At 35.7% G+C, this 14736-nt stretch overlaps 1 protein-coding gene across 3 annotated transcripts in view; it reads left to right on the forward strand.

The window, feature by feature from the left end:
* COG5 (component of oligomeric golgi complex 5) overlaps positions 1–14736 on the forward strand; it is a 194637-nt gene that overhangs the window by 78515 nt on the left and 101386 nt on the right. For all 3 annotated transcript variants that reach the window (XM_067316262.1, XM_067316267.1, XM_067316272.1), the window contains exon 7: positions 1323–1453. In XM_067316262.1, the coding sequence (XP_067172363.1) occupies positions 1323–1453 (131 nt within the window). The remainder of the gene's footprint in view (positions 1–1322; positions 1454–14736) is intronic.

Raw genomic sequence — 14736 nt, forward strand, 5'->3', positions numbered from 1 at the left:
CACGTGTGATGCTGGGCTGAAAGCTAGTGTGTGCACTGGTCACATTTAACATGAGGAAAATAAGATTTAGGAAGATTTTATTGAGCGTTATAAAGTTTGGTCTATTCAGAGTCTCTTATCACTGTAGTTGCATGTTTCTGTAACAAGGAGACTCATTTTTAGAATTTCCAAACCTGATGGTCTTCGATGAGAGGGTTTGGGATCCTCCTCTTTGCTTTTCTATTTTATGTTACAGACCTGCTCAGGAAAACCTCATATTAGTCAGGGCTGTAGCCTATGTGAGTAATGTCGCTGTACTTTGTCCATGTGATTCCTCAGTTAGTTACTGTGAATTTTTGCATTTGTAGCTTAAGTTTGTATTTTGAGCTCCTATGTAAATAATTCACATGAAAACACATGCCTCATCTGGTTTTCAGCTAGCACTTTTTGTCAGTGCTCTGCAGAGAAGGTTGGTTCAATATTCCTCTGGTTTTAAGATGTAAAAACTGAGGCACAGAACTGAGAATTGTCTTGCCCTTGATGCCTGAGCAGCGTAATGGTGAACAAAGAAAAGAAAGCGAGAAACCAAAGACTTCATAATTGCTAGGCCATGCTACTTCCTAGCAAGGACTGAACAGGTTTTCTGTTTTAGCAGTCATAATGTATGTGTGAGGTTTGCGTTTCATTTCTTTTGTATTTTTCAGTTAAGTTATTTTGTTGTTCTTAGACTTTTTCCTTTATTTCTTTTTTATATTCTAATTCAATACTCAAAAGTTGAATGATAGGTAAAGGCATGATAACAGAATAACTCATACGGCACTAATTTTTAGGAATTTTGTCGCAATTTCATCAACAAACAGACCATTCTAACTGTGGCTTTTAAAAATAAATTCTGCTGTCATCTATGACATACAGACTAGGAAGTCTAAACTGTTTGAAGATTATGGAATTTCAGACATTAGAGATGCTTATTCAAAAATCTGTTTAGAGAAGTTTGGGTATCCAGTTAATCCTTCAGGACAAGGAGATGGCTTTTTGCACCTTCCCGCCCTGTCTTTTATGATTCTGGGATTTCTAGAATTCACAGAATACAAATCTTCAGAAATGTTTGGGTCTGGAGAAGTGCTATGAAATAAATCCAGTGTATTTAATATCCATGTTTTCTTGAGTAATAATCTTTTGATTTTCAGTTTATCTGGTATAATACAGTACTTTGACATACACTATTGTCAAGTGTTGTATGTGAAAATGCCCGTTGGAACTGTAACTCCTAAGTGTTTTAGCATGTTTAATATGTTCCATTATCATATGTCATGCTTATCCATGTGTTATTGCTTTTATAGATTACCTCTCTCAAGGGATAGATCTCTCTGGAATAGAAGTAATTGAAAATGACCTGCTTTTTATTGCGAGAGCTCGACTTGAGGTGGAAAATCAAGCTAAAAGATTGCTTGAGCAAGGTGTGGAAACTCAGGTAAAATAAACTTTCTATTTTCTTCCTTTCAAAAGTGAAGAGTAAAAAGTGCTCCGAGACTGAATTCCTTTATTTGGTGCAGCGTTGTCTAATGGAGGTCAAACACAAAAACCCTCGTACTCAGATGGGAAATGAACAGCCACAGCAACTGACCAAACTAGCTCCCCGCAATAGATTTATTTCAAAATCTTGCAGAATCTGACACTGAAAATACGGGAGAAAGTATGTGCAAATGTCAAGAGTTCAACTGTAAACACTGTAATAAAAGCTTGATAATTGATAGGATTTTGCATTAAGCAGGGTATACTATGTTGATAATATTGCCAAGCTTCATAGATAAATCTGAAAAATGTAATGCTTAAAACCGTAAGGTGTTTGCTAAATTTTAGCTGTGCAGTGCTATAATGAAATGATTTGGAAGAATTCCCATGAAATCTTCAATAGGCATTTTAAACTTTGAGGTAGACATTCACTATAGGGAGAATCAAAATGAATATGCATAATTACATTCATCTAAATATATGCTACATACATTCATACTAAGTGTAATTATCTACATTTTGAACAGCCTGGCTACGTACATTATTTAACTATTTGGAATTCCATTTGTGCTGTCTTTCCTTTTAAGATTCATATTCTTTTATGTATACTTTTTCAAGTTTTTTCTTTTTAATACATTTTTTAAATCCCTGGAAAAATCTAGTACAAGTCTGTATCAAATTTGGTTTCTAAATTAGAGAACAAAGAGGATTAGAACAAGCCATTTGTATGCTGTTTGTGTTACCAAAGGTTAAACTTATTTATAAGGCAATATAGCATTTGTTTATACTATTGAAGGTTGACATCAATATAGAACATACACAAAATGGAAAATCTCTTCATTAAATTAGTTTAGTTAGACAACTGAGCATTACAATGATCAGTATGGCTCTCACTTTTACTTAAACATCTGATTTTAAGTAATTTTCTGCTTTAAGAAGTCATGATTGTGATAAATGCAATTGGCTGATAGCAAAATGGTAGGAAGAAAACACCTAATTTTTTACTTAATTAGTATTCAAATGCCGAAAACTCCTGGCTGTTTGAGCGTGTTAGAGAGAGTTGTGTTTGGGCTTGTTACAAGTCACCAAGTGTATGTTATGTTAAAGAAAAACTGAATGAAGACAGGGCTCAAGAAAAAGCAAGTAGACATTTATTTTACATGTAGCAAAAGTCTTTATCAGTGTGTACTCTCTCTAGTTTTTCATGTCAGATTTGACCTTCTCTGATAATTTTCTCTTCATATTAAGTACTAAAACAGAACTGACAAACCCTGGGGAAATCAATCCCACTCCACTTGAAAAATTGACAGATTTATTAGGTGTTCCAGGCTGTATCCAGGTAATCAAGAGATTATTAAAGTATACGCCTGTTGTGCTTTAGCCAGGGGCTTGTTTCCAGGTAAATGGAGAATTGTTTGGAAGAACATTATTACTGCTTACTTGTGTCAGAAGTGGGGTTATTTTGATGAAGTGATGTTGGGTATGCTTCACAGATTTGATGTTGGATATGCTTCATGGATTTAATGCTGGAAAAAACAGTATACTTTAGAAAATATGCATGTGGTCATTGCCCCAAAAAATCTAGAATTTGAAATACAAATAGCAGATACTGTGTCTTTTATGATTCTTGTTATTGTAGCTGTGTGTTGTAGTGACAAGCTCATTCACATTTATACCTTTGAAGCATTGAGATTTCCCATAGGAGGACTTAGGATCTTCATCTCTTCTTTTGTGTTTTGTTTTACAGAACTCCTTAGATAGGCTATCTTTCTGCTAATGCCTGTTCTGATATCCAAGCCTGTACCATTGAGAATAGCAGCTCTGTATTTTGTTCAGGTGGTTCTTCAGTTATCTGATATATGTATTCACCATTGTAGTTTCAGTTTTCACCTTCATTTTGACTTTCTGTGCAAATAATACATGAGATCAGTTGCCTACCTAACGATGAGCTCTGTCTCTAGATTTCAGCTAACGCTTTTCAGCAGTGCTGAAAAGGAGGAGGTTGGTGTGACACCTGCATTTTACAGTATTTCAATGTCCACTTGGAAGAGAAGCAAAAAGTGAAAATACATTAAAAAAAAAAGTAAAATCATAAGTATCTCCTTTTAAGCTGAACTTCTTTAAAATTTGGTGAATGTCTGCTCTAGAATTTTTTCTCTTTTCAAGGAGATGCTATTATAAATTACTCTGACAAGAACAATGCTAACAAGTTGGAATTGCTCCTTTTAACATCTTGATCTATCATGTGTTTAGATAAACTATTTTTGTTTTGATTATTTATTTAATGATGTATGAATTACATCCTAATGAGCTGTGCTTGGATTCCCCACAATAACCAACAGCAGCAGCACATGAAAGTAGATACTTAGCTATATTTAGATGGTACACTGTCTTTTTCTCGGCATTATGTTTCAAGTTTTTATTGCCTGTCCATCATGGTAGCATTTGTGTATTTTTCAGGAGAGATGCAATCTCTCTCCTTCATCCCTGTTCCCTTGGAAGTGTGGGGCTGTTAGCCATTGACTACTTCAGAATTGAAGACTTCCACTCATGCTGATAACTTCAGAGCTGCCATCTGGGTATAAACTAGAAGCGTCTATCAGCATGTCTAGACTTAACAGCTTTTCATAGAGCTGCCAACCACAGTTGTCTTCCTAAACCTTTCAGAAAAAGTCAGCCCTCTTTGCTCTTGCTGATGAAGATAACACTAATAATACTAAATCCTTTCAAGTAGGGGTACCAGTGGCTACTGTCAGGTTTTATTGCCATGGACGCTTTGTCACCCTCTCTTAGTGTATGTAGTAGTACAGATTAATTCTGTGTCATGACCCATAGATCAGTATCAAGGAAACAGGTAGATTCAAAACCCATCCTTACTGTCTAGTCCTAAACTTCTTAGCTTTTCTTTAGGCTGTAAGCAGGTTAATAGCAGATAATACAGGAAACACGAGAGCCTGATTTAACAGAGGTGCATCAACAGCTTTGTAAAAGCTGCCCTTCTCTGAGAGAGACAACAGTGTCTTCTGTTCACAAAGGGTATGTGTTCATGTTGCAAACCATTGCATGAAGCATCCCCAGCATCTTTTGGGCTTGCAGGATGAAGCCATGGCAGAGGAAACTAGATTTGCCCTTGACACCACTTTATTCAACAGCAGTATGTTGTGTAAAGCAGATCCAAATAATAATAAATTACTTGAAGCAAGAGAAATTCTGTATCAGTAAAACATGCTAAATGTACCCAAGCTGAGTTCCATGTCAAACAGTTTTGCCAGACACGGTGTTGTGGCTGCTGTGCTTATAAAGAGGAAGAACTTCTTGCAACTTAGCACAGGGTTTGAAACCCTTTCTGCTATATTGTCATGCTTTGTATGAGACTTCTGTCTTAGAGCCAGGGATGCCCCAACTTGGTATCCTCAGGTAATGAGAAGGTTGGTAGCATTAGGAGCCAGGTCATGTGTGTGTGCAGGAGGAGGTGTACTTCCATCTCTACCATCTCCACTCATGTGAAGAGGCAGCCCTAGTTCTGAGCTAGGCTCACTGCTTTCCCTGGGGTTGTCAGCCTCCTCTGAGTAAGAAATTTTTTTTTGCATGCCTGCAGTGGTATGCATTCCATGGGTTGAGAACCTATGCCCTAGTGCTCTTGCTTTTCACTCTATTGATATAAACTGTGGTAATTTGTGAGAATGTAGACAGTAAGGACTATGGTATCATCCAAGATTGATAAAATACAATGTATCCATTTAGGCCAAACAAGACATAGTGTGAAGATGAGAGTAGAACTGAGAATTCCTTAGTTATGCACCTTAAACACAGTTTGTCCTTCTGTGTGTTGCAAAACAGAGATGTTCTGTATCTTTGACCACAGATTAAAAAAAAAAAATCCTCATTTGTTTTCTGTATTAATCTATAGATGTCTGAGTATCTTTCTTAAAGAAGATTTTAGATGAATTGTAATGCTTGTTCCTCTGTTGCATTATTTAAGGTGGGGACAAACTTATTTTCCTGCCTGCCATGTATGTAGAGAGTTAAGTTCACTGATAACAGAGAAATGTTATGGTGATCATGTAGTGGAGTTTCTTGTTCATGTTGGAGAGAGCAAAAAATAAGTGTAAACTTAATAACTATCTTTGTGTCAAAATTAATGTTAAATTGTTTCTGCAGTTTTCTTTAATACCTAGATTTTATTTTCAAAATGAAGAGCTTTACTAATTATAACTTTACAAAGTAGAGAAGAAAGAAGAAAACTAACAAAAAGAAATTCTTCACTCTGCTTCTGCAAGGTGTTCAAATGCTGTATTCATATACCCAGGATAAATATGCAAACAATGCAAACTGAACAGAATTGTCTGACTAAGTTAACTTCCATGGGAGCATCTGTGTACTGTTGTCACAGTGAACATATTTGGGGGCATTTTGAATTTTCATATTTTAACTCAGCTGAATAGAATTTGTTTTGAGAATTTTTCTGTTTTACATGCTTCATCATACTGAACTCCTCCAAGTCGTATCATCTCTGGGAAAATTACAGTGTTTTATTTTTTTACATTAAAAACTATAAACTAGATGTATATTTATAATTGTTCTTGACTGATGCAGTGTAGCACTTGAGAACAGGGGATTGGTGGGGGAAGTTATCTGCATTATTAACCAGTTTTCTGGAGATGATCATCATAAGCTTGCTCAATTTATTTCAGTTCAGGGTCCTCTAAGCAATGTGCTTATGTAGCGTATCTTGCAGTGTTATGGCAAGATTAGTGAAATTAATCTGAAATCTTTTATAGACCAGCATTTAATCTCATGTCAAGGATCTGTAACAATAGGTGATCTTTGCTATTCCCAAGGGACTGGAGGGGAAGGTATCTGCATAACTCACCGTTTTTCTGGAGATGATCAACAAATACTTGCTCAATTTATTTCAGTTCAGGGTCCTCTGAGCGAAGTGCTTATGTAGTACAACTTGCAGTGCTATAGCAAGATTGGTGAAATTAATCTTAAATCCTTAGAGACCAGTATTTAATCTAATGTCAAGGATCTCAGACAATAGATGTTCTTTATTATCCCTTGGCATCATGTTCCATTCTTGCAAGCTCACTTGGAGGTGTTTGAGATATTCAGATATCAAGAGTGGCTGACATTCGGGCTCAGTTTTTTCATCCTTTGGTGAAACCTCCAAAAATGGGATAATGTTGCATTCTGGACTTATTTCCAACTGTTACTGCCAAAGACCTGCCTTTTGTAGCACTGCTGTCTGGCTAAGGCCCTGTGATCTTGAATTTCTAATTTTGAATCTTGCATGCTTTAACCAAATGATAGATTTTATTGAAACGTCTTCTTTTGTAAATTAGCTTATGATGTTCCAACTTGTTCCTTTGATTTAAGTATGCTTGCTAGTTTATCGTCTTCAGATTTGAATGGTCTATTTTCAGTTGCACCCTTCATGTTAGTTATTGATTCTGTGGAAAAAGTGTTTGATTGTAGAGCAAAGTCTAAGATCACAGTAGAATGATGCTCGGTGTACCCCAGAGCTGTGCTGTGGACCCCTTAATTTTATGTTCGGGTCTTTTAGTTCAGGACATGTTATGTTGCTCATACTAATATACTGTGCTAGTCAAAAGAAAAAGCTTGATTTCTGTTTTTTTTTTTTTAATTATTTTTGCCTGTTGTTTGCTGCTTCTAAGTATTAGGTATTATGTTTTGTTATACCTTTTAAATAATATAAGAATTTGTGTACTTCAGAACGTCGATGAAATTGATTGGAGTAATGCACTTATTTACCATAACTACAAAGTAATCATTGTAATAGTAAATAAAGTAGAAAAATATAAGAAAAGAACCTCTGCAACTTGGCATACAATCAATTATCCTTTTATCCATATACTGTAGATTACTCTGATAAGAAGTCTGGAAAAACTTGAGTTGAAATGCTATCTGGAGTATTATAATTTTTTTCTTTAAGTCAGAGAGCAGTCATTGCCTTTTTGGTTTTGTTTTTTCTTCTGATATTTATCCCTACTTTGAAAGCCAGAGGTTGGAATTTAACCTTGTCACTGTCAAAAATGTAAGCAACACAACACTTTAAGCAGTAGATGTTACATTTCCTTGTTATTCCACAATTTGATTCCCTAGAGGAGTTCCTGATGAAATCACTGTCTCAGTCTGGTTTCCCGAATAAAGTGGTTGACTAGGATATGCTATAGAAATGGAAGGCATTTTTGATTAATCACTTCAAAGTCAATTACTTGAATCTAGAATAAGAAGCTTGAAGTATTATCTGTAAAAAGGAAAATCTGAACCAGTTTGCTACTTTTGGCATAAGGTGAGGGTGATAGCTGTAGTTAATTTTAAATCATCTGGTTTTGCCTAGTGAAGGTAGAGAATGAGATCTAAAGCTGTTCTTTTAATCCATGTTAACCATCCATTTTAACAAATTTTTGCAATTCTAATGTAGATAGAAAGATTTATTTCAACATGTCATAGCTGTCATATTGAATTTGGTTGTAAAGTTCACAGTGATCCTTTCTGGCAATTGAGTCCGTATATTTTCAATCCTAAATCGGCATAGATAATACTGTTTTTTTTTTTTGTTTTACACTATTTCTGTATGCATATGGAGGATCTTCACTTTCTGTGTTTGTGTATCTTTACAAGTTTTACTGTATCCTCACCTTTAAAGTTTTTTTTTCTTTTCTTCACAGAAACATACTCATGTTGCATTATTCAGTTTTATTTTTCATCTTCAATATTATGGTTTTGGTTTTTGTAATCTTGTTAACTTGCTAAATCAAATTCCTTCATGCAGCCATCTGGTGCATGGCACTACTGAAAGAGTTTTCAGTAAATCTAAATTATTTTTTTCCTCAAACTATTCTATTAAGCCATTATGTCTTATAGCAGTGTATGGCTCATCTGAGACCCAAAAAGTATCTTCTAAGCAAGCATTAGCTACATCCTACATTTGAATGGTAAGCTTCATGGGGATTAACCAAATCTTATGAAATTTGCCCTTTACTATTCTGGTTTAAAAAGAGTTCATTATATCTTGAAGTATGATCTAATGAAACTGAAGTCTTAATTGTGCTTCAGTAATTCAAAATCACCAAGCTGCACACTAAGCATGAATTTATACCTCTGAACTATGGATTAAAATAAACCACAGATTTCTGTGCAGCATAATCGGCTGATACTGATATAACCTAGAATATCCTTTCAGTTTCCATAGGAACAGATGATAGAATGTTTTGAATCTTGGAATAGCTGAAGTGAATGTCTAGCTTCAATACAGGAGTTCACTTTTATTTGCAGCTCGTAACCTCTGCATTTAAGGGCTAAAAATATGCATAAAAAAGAAAGGTGGAATATTCACAACTTCTATTTTATGCTTTTGTGGTAGTAGTAATAATAAAATGACTTTAAGCTGTTTCTGTGCATAATTTTTCAGGTGTTGGTTTTGTATTTTTTATATAGGCAAAAAAGTATTTCCAAATCCATAGGAAAACAGAAACAGTAAATTATTCTTATATGTTAATACCTCTTTAAATGTTTATCAGTCAAATAACTTATCTCGTAGGGCATCTCTAAATTTCCTCTCTAGCCGTTGCTTCATCTCACTGTCTTGCACTGTATAGGTATATTGGAACAAAGAAAAAAATGTTTGTTTTCTTTTAGATGGTATATTTAGTAATTCAGAATAAGTGAATATGGCAAAAGGTGATGATCAAGAACAGACAAGGAACATGCTAGCCATAGTACTATTTGTACTATTATTAGATGTTTGACATTTCTGTTAACAGCTCAGCATTGCTAAATAAGGGAAGATAGGCTTTGGGTGTAAAAGCATTAACAGGTATGAAAGATGCCTGTTCATTTGAGATGAATAGATATGCAACTCGAATATTTATGCAGAGGGAAATTATGGAGACCTTGTTAACAAACCGTCAGGAATCTGTGCGCCTCTTACCCGAGGACTCATGAATGCAGCTACAAGTGATGACGTGTGCGGCTGTTAGTACTTGGGCTGCTTTCGTTTGTTTTAACTGGCATTTGAGATGTTTGGGACTGATCTTTACAACATGCTAGGTGCGGAAAATTACGGAGGTACTGAAAGAGAAAAAGGCAGCGGGGAGCAAAACTAGGAAGAAGTAGCAAGGTAACTCATGATAGCTTCTCTTCAGTGCGACAGGTTTTTGATCTGTGAGCGACACTGCGCTAACGCAATTCAAATAGTAACTGTTTCAAATATCCATATCCCCAAATCATTTGTTAGCTAGCCTTAATATGGAGGATTCAAGAGAGTCATATTTATTTGAACATATGGACAGGTTGGATAGAAACATTTTGAAAATGTAATGATTTTCAAATAAAAGTATTACTTAGGGCTTTCCTGTTCGGTGTTAAAATTTAATTTTGTGTTGCAGGTGTGCAGAGGACCCTGTTTCACACGTTACTTTCTGAATATTGATCCCTTCTTATGAGTGGTTCTGGTTTGCACTTTTGCAGCATCTTTCAGAAAATTTTCGCAAACACTGGTGCATGGTTTAGGCCAATATTAGCAATTCCCATTCTGTACGTATGTAAAGTTGGAGAAGTTCTGAGTGACAACAAGTAAGTAGGAAGGTTCTCAACAAAATACTTGAATTTGCAAATTTCTATGCTTTAACAATTGGGCAACACTGGTCCCTTGTAACAGGCCTTGTTTCCTGAAAATGCCCTTTGTTTTCCTGTGGAAACAAATATTCTTAAATAGATCCTGGAAGCCTCTGTCTAACCCAGTAATATCTGCAACTGTAATTGCTAACATTTAAAAATATACTGTAGTTAAAGTAGAATAAACATTGTAGAAAGAAAGGAAGTTTTAGTTCTTTAACTTATGTCCAGCAGAACATTTTCAGGCATTGGAGAGGGGAAAAGGGGCTAGCTAATTAGGGGACAGTGAAGACCCCTCAGTCACCCTTCTTTCCCAGCCAGTAACTCCTGGCAGGAGCTTGCCTTCCAACTTTGGTAGCTGGCAAGCAGCCGCATAGCTGTGCAGCATCCTCATCTAGATCCAGCTCCACACCTGTTTCTGATAAGTTTACTTTTGCAACATCCAGGCTCAGGTTTGGTCATTATAAGGTTAAATGTTTATAAACCAGATTTTGAAATTATGAAATGTTCATTAGCTTAAAAAATTTCATTTTGTGGGGTAGTAGTTGGAGGTATTTTGTTGCGATATATTAGGAAAAGCAGTTTAGGTTATGGTTGCAACAAAAACTCCAAGTTTAATTAGACCTAGATTAGCGAACATGTGTTTTTCTAGTTTTGGATTGCTGGGCTACCTCCATTGGGGTGATGGCAATGGCAGCAGCTTCTATCGCTGCAGCTAGTCACATACGTGTTCAGGAGTAAGGTATGCCACCATCCATCTATCTGAAACGTTCCCACTGTCACCCGTGGCTGAGAGGAGCACAGCCGAACCAGGAACCACCTCCTCCTGGGCCGGCAGTGCTGCAGTGTCCTGGGCACCACCTTGTGACTGGTCTTGGCTGATAATTTTAGGTGGCTCGACCAGCGAAGACAGTGGTGTTTCTCACTGATCGTCTGTTAGTGCTCTTAATTGTATGTCTCCTGGACGCATGCTCCGTGGGGCATCTTTGTCAAACTGCAGAGCAGACACCCCCACCAGGGTATTACGACTAGCAAATGAAGAATGAGACAGTCTTCCCTTTCCCTTCCTCAGAGCTAGCTACTACGCTGCGGAATAAACAAGTGGTAATTAGTTGACATGAGGCCTAGGCTAAAAAGCGTTGCCCTTAAGCAAATATTGAAAGTAGCAGAAAGCAGAAGACTAAAGTTTTGAAGAAAAACCTGCTTGGATAGACATGCATATTTAATAAGTTTTAAATAATTCATGTCATATTAATGTGATGCATATGGTAATACAAGTGTTTAGTAGTGTTTTTGGCTGAAATTCTAATACCTAACTGGGAATTGTTGCTCTTTCTTTCTAATCTTAAAATTCCTTGGGAAGAGGTGATATTACCTTAAGTAGACAATAATATTACTGCAAACATGTCTGCTATACAGAATTAACTGAAAATAGTTTAGTCGTTATAGACATTTATGTATCTGCTTTTATCAAAAGCTCTTTCTAACTGAAAACTGTGTCTGATTTTCTGCAAATACTCTACAAATATATGAGCTCTTTTGATTCTTTTTCTGGAGAATTCATCAACTATCTGAATTGTCACTTTTGCCTTTACCATTTTTTTCTTTTGACAAGGTACTGCTATATGGTTGCTAGTCTGAATTACAAAAAAAAAAAAAGGTAGCTGCAGTGCATAGCAAAAGATGAAGGTTTATGTTATAAAAAAACAACAAAAAGACATTGTTTTTGCAGCTCAGTTTTCTGGTTTGTAACAGTTTGTAGATGCATGGACAACGTGGATAACGTTTGTGATATTTTATTAAACTGATGATGTTAAATTTGTTTTTTACCTTTCTTTACCAGACCCAGTGTTATAATGTGATAAAGTTCTTCAAGCTTTCATTAAATGGACTTTGAAGAATTTTTGTAGTGACTTTGTTACAAGCTTTTTAATAAAATATGGTATTCCTTTATGTACAAGAAAATGAAGATCCTTTGAGCAATTGTTTGAATCAACAGTAACTTAAATTCTGAGTCAGATTTCTGTGGGGTAAAAGTGTTGGAACTGCAGAGAAACGGAAAGCATAGTAATTTTTGAAGAGTGTTCATGCCAGAGATCCAGAAGTGCAGATCTTTGCAAGTCTACCTGTTTGATTTTTCTTAAGAGATATATTTTTGTCCCATATGTGTGCTTTCCAAATGAAAGGCTTTATAATTTCAACAAGGAATAATGAATTCCTGGGTGAATACTATTGAGGAAAACTCTACTAAACAGGAAGTGGGTAAGTGTACATTTTCAAAGCACACATTTTTAGCGAGTGTCTGTACAGTGTAATAGAGGTAAAATAGTAGCAAAGATGGCCATGACAGTATTTTCGTTAATCTAGTATTTTGTTTAATCTAGCCAAAATTAGTTCTTGCCAAAATAGATCCCTTGTGCTGTGGTTCTGCAGCATGTACTGCTGATGCTGCCTATATTGGTCTCAAGGACTGTAAGCATGGGAGCGTCTGCCCATGCTGCTTGTGATGGACAGTATGTTGATATTTTCATTCTGTTCTCTTTGATCATAAAGTGTACGTGAAACCAAGATTATTGGATGCTGAAACATTTTTTTCCTCTCCAAAGCTGAGATTGTGCTTATTTGTGTGTAACCTTTTCTCCTCAGGAGTGGGGAAGAAGAGAAGCTGGAGGATGAACTGAGATCAGTCTTGCCCCCCTCCCTCTTCTAGCACTGTGTGTGAGCAAAGCTAAAACATATATGCATTTAGGGAGCAATGTGCGCTGGAGTAGGAGTTACCAGCGAGGAGGATGGGAGGGTGCCATATGTTCTTCTGCACTGCAGGTTTTACCATTCTCCAGAGACTGTTGTTCTGAAGTCCTATTGATTTCTTGTCCAAAAAGATTTACTTGTCTTGCGATACTTGATCAGTATTGTAAAAGATTTGGCTATTACTGCCTATTGTTGTTATCCTTGAAGCTATTGGGATGTAAGCGCAGACTTTTCTGATGAAAACCTAAGTCACCTTGTTCTTTGTTATTAGTGTTAGATGAAGGATTTTCCTGAATTCAAATCTAGGTCATTTTTTATTCTTCTTGTTTTTTTCATACTGTGTATTGAAAACCATGTTTCTGAAACACATATATGTCACCCAATAGAATATTTTGGTATGAAATTAATGTTACTTGGTTGCTTTTTGCTGCTGAATTTCTTTCCGCCTGAGAAGTAGTTAATGCATGGGGCCTTTTTGATTTTGTCTTTCATTCTTCATAAACATTATCTTCTTTTAAAATGTGAACTAGGAATCTGCTTTTCAAAGTCCTGTGCAGATAAATACGTGCAATCTTTCCACTACTGAAGGCTTTTTCAGTTGCTGCATTGTTACAGGCCGTTCTTCTACATATTTGGAAGATTCACTGTCATTGCATTACCTGGACATCAGCACTTCCCGCAGACCTTACAATTAAACTTAACCTACATCAAGAATGTTTTTCTCCTTAATTTGAAATAGCGTTCTTCATGAAGACCCTCTGACAGTGTTCTCCTCTATTGTGAAGTGGGAAAGCATGTCCAGTTTATGTTGCTTCTATGTAAAACTGTAAAGGAATCTCATAAAATTGATGAACTCATAGACTTTTAAGGTCAACTGAGTAACCTCATGCTCATGTAATCTGAGCTGTGTGGTGCTGGACACAGGCTTAAATTCTTTAGAAGTTGAACTCTAAGGTGTGAAAGAATAAATATTTTAAACTGAGAATTACATTTTAGAGCAAGAGATTTGGTAGCTAGTTTAAATTTTATTGGACTGACCAGTCTTGAATTTTAAATATTTGAAATTTGTGTGCAAGAAATCATATCATAGGTCACATAAATAAAGTAGTCTTTTGTCTGAGGTGGTTGAGATAGCAAAGCTGCTGAAAAATAAAGTGGATTATGGAGATAATGCTTAGCATGTAAACATCTGAAAGTTGATTTCTCATGCATATTATTTTAAAATGCAAATTTGTTTATAATCAAATTATACTTTATTTAGAATTACTCTTTTTCAGTTACAGATCTTGCAATTTTATAGAATATCTTTGGGATCTCTTCAGATCTCTTCAGTTTTATCATAGGTTTTTCTTCTGTTCAAAGATTTTTATTTTTTTTTAAATTCTAAAACAAATGATAACTTTTAAGAATACTTGGTTGCTAGCTTTAACTAAAAACTAGTCCTTAGGTGATATTTTCAGTCTATAATTAAAGCCGTTTCCCTATCAACACTGGAAGTACCTCTTATGTTATGCCTTGGCTGCTGTATATGAAGGAGGAAACTTAATTCTACATCTTGATAAATAACTGTGCCTAGATATAATTTCTTTTGCACACTAAACTCCTTTAAATTCTGTTTCTATTGTATCTCTATAGAGTTTTTATGAAAAAGCGATTCATTCCTTTTTTCTCTTGAAGTTTATAGCAGTAAATACTGTGTGCCCCAGGTAAAAGTACTAAATGTTCTAAAACACTGTAATGGTTTTCTTGCATAATACTGTCGTGCAGTTCAATTTCTATAGGCGTTGTTTACGTCTTTGTTTTCTGTAACACACTGCGGCCTTATTTATATTTTATGGAAGTTAAGTT

Source organism: Apteryx mantelli, chromosome 1 (genome assembly GCF_036417845.1).
Source record: "Apteryx mantelli isolate bAptMan1 chromosome 1, bAptMan1.hap1, whole genome shotgun sequence".
In the NCBI taxonomy this organism is placed as follows: Eukaryota; Metazoa; Chordata; class Aves; order Apterygiformes; family Apterygidae; genus Apteryx; species Apteryx mantelli.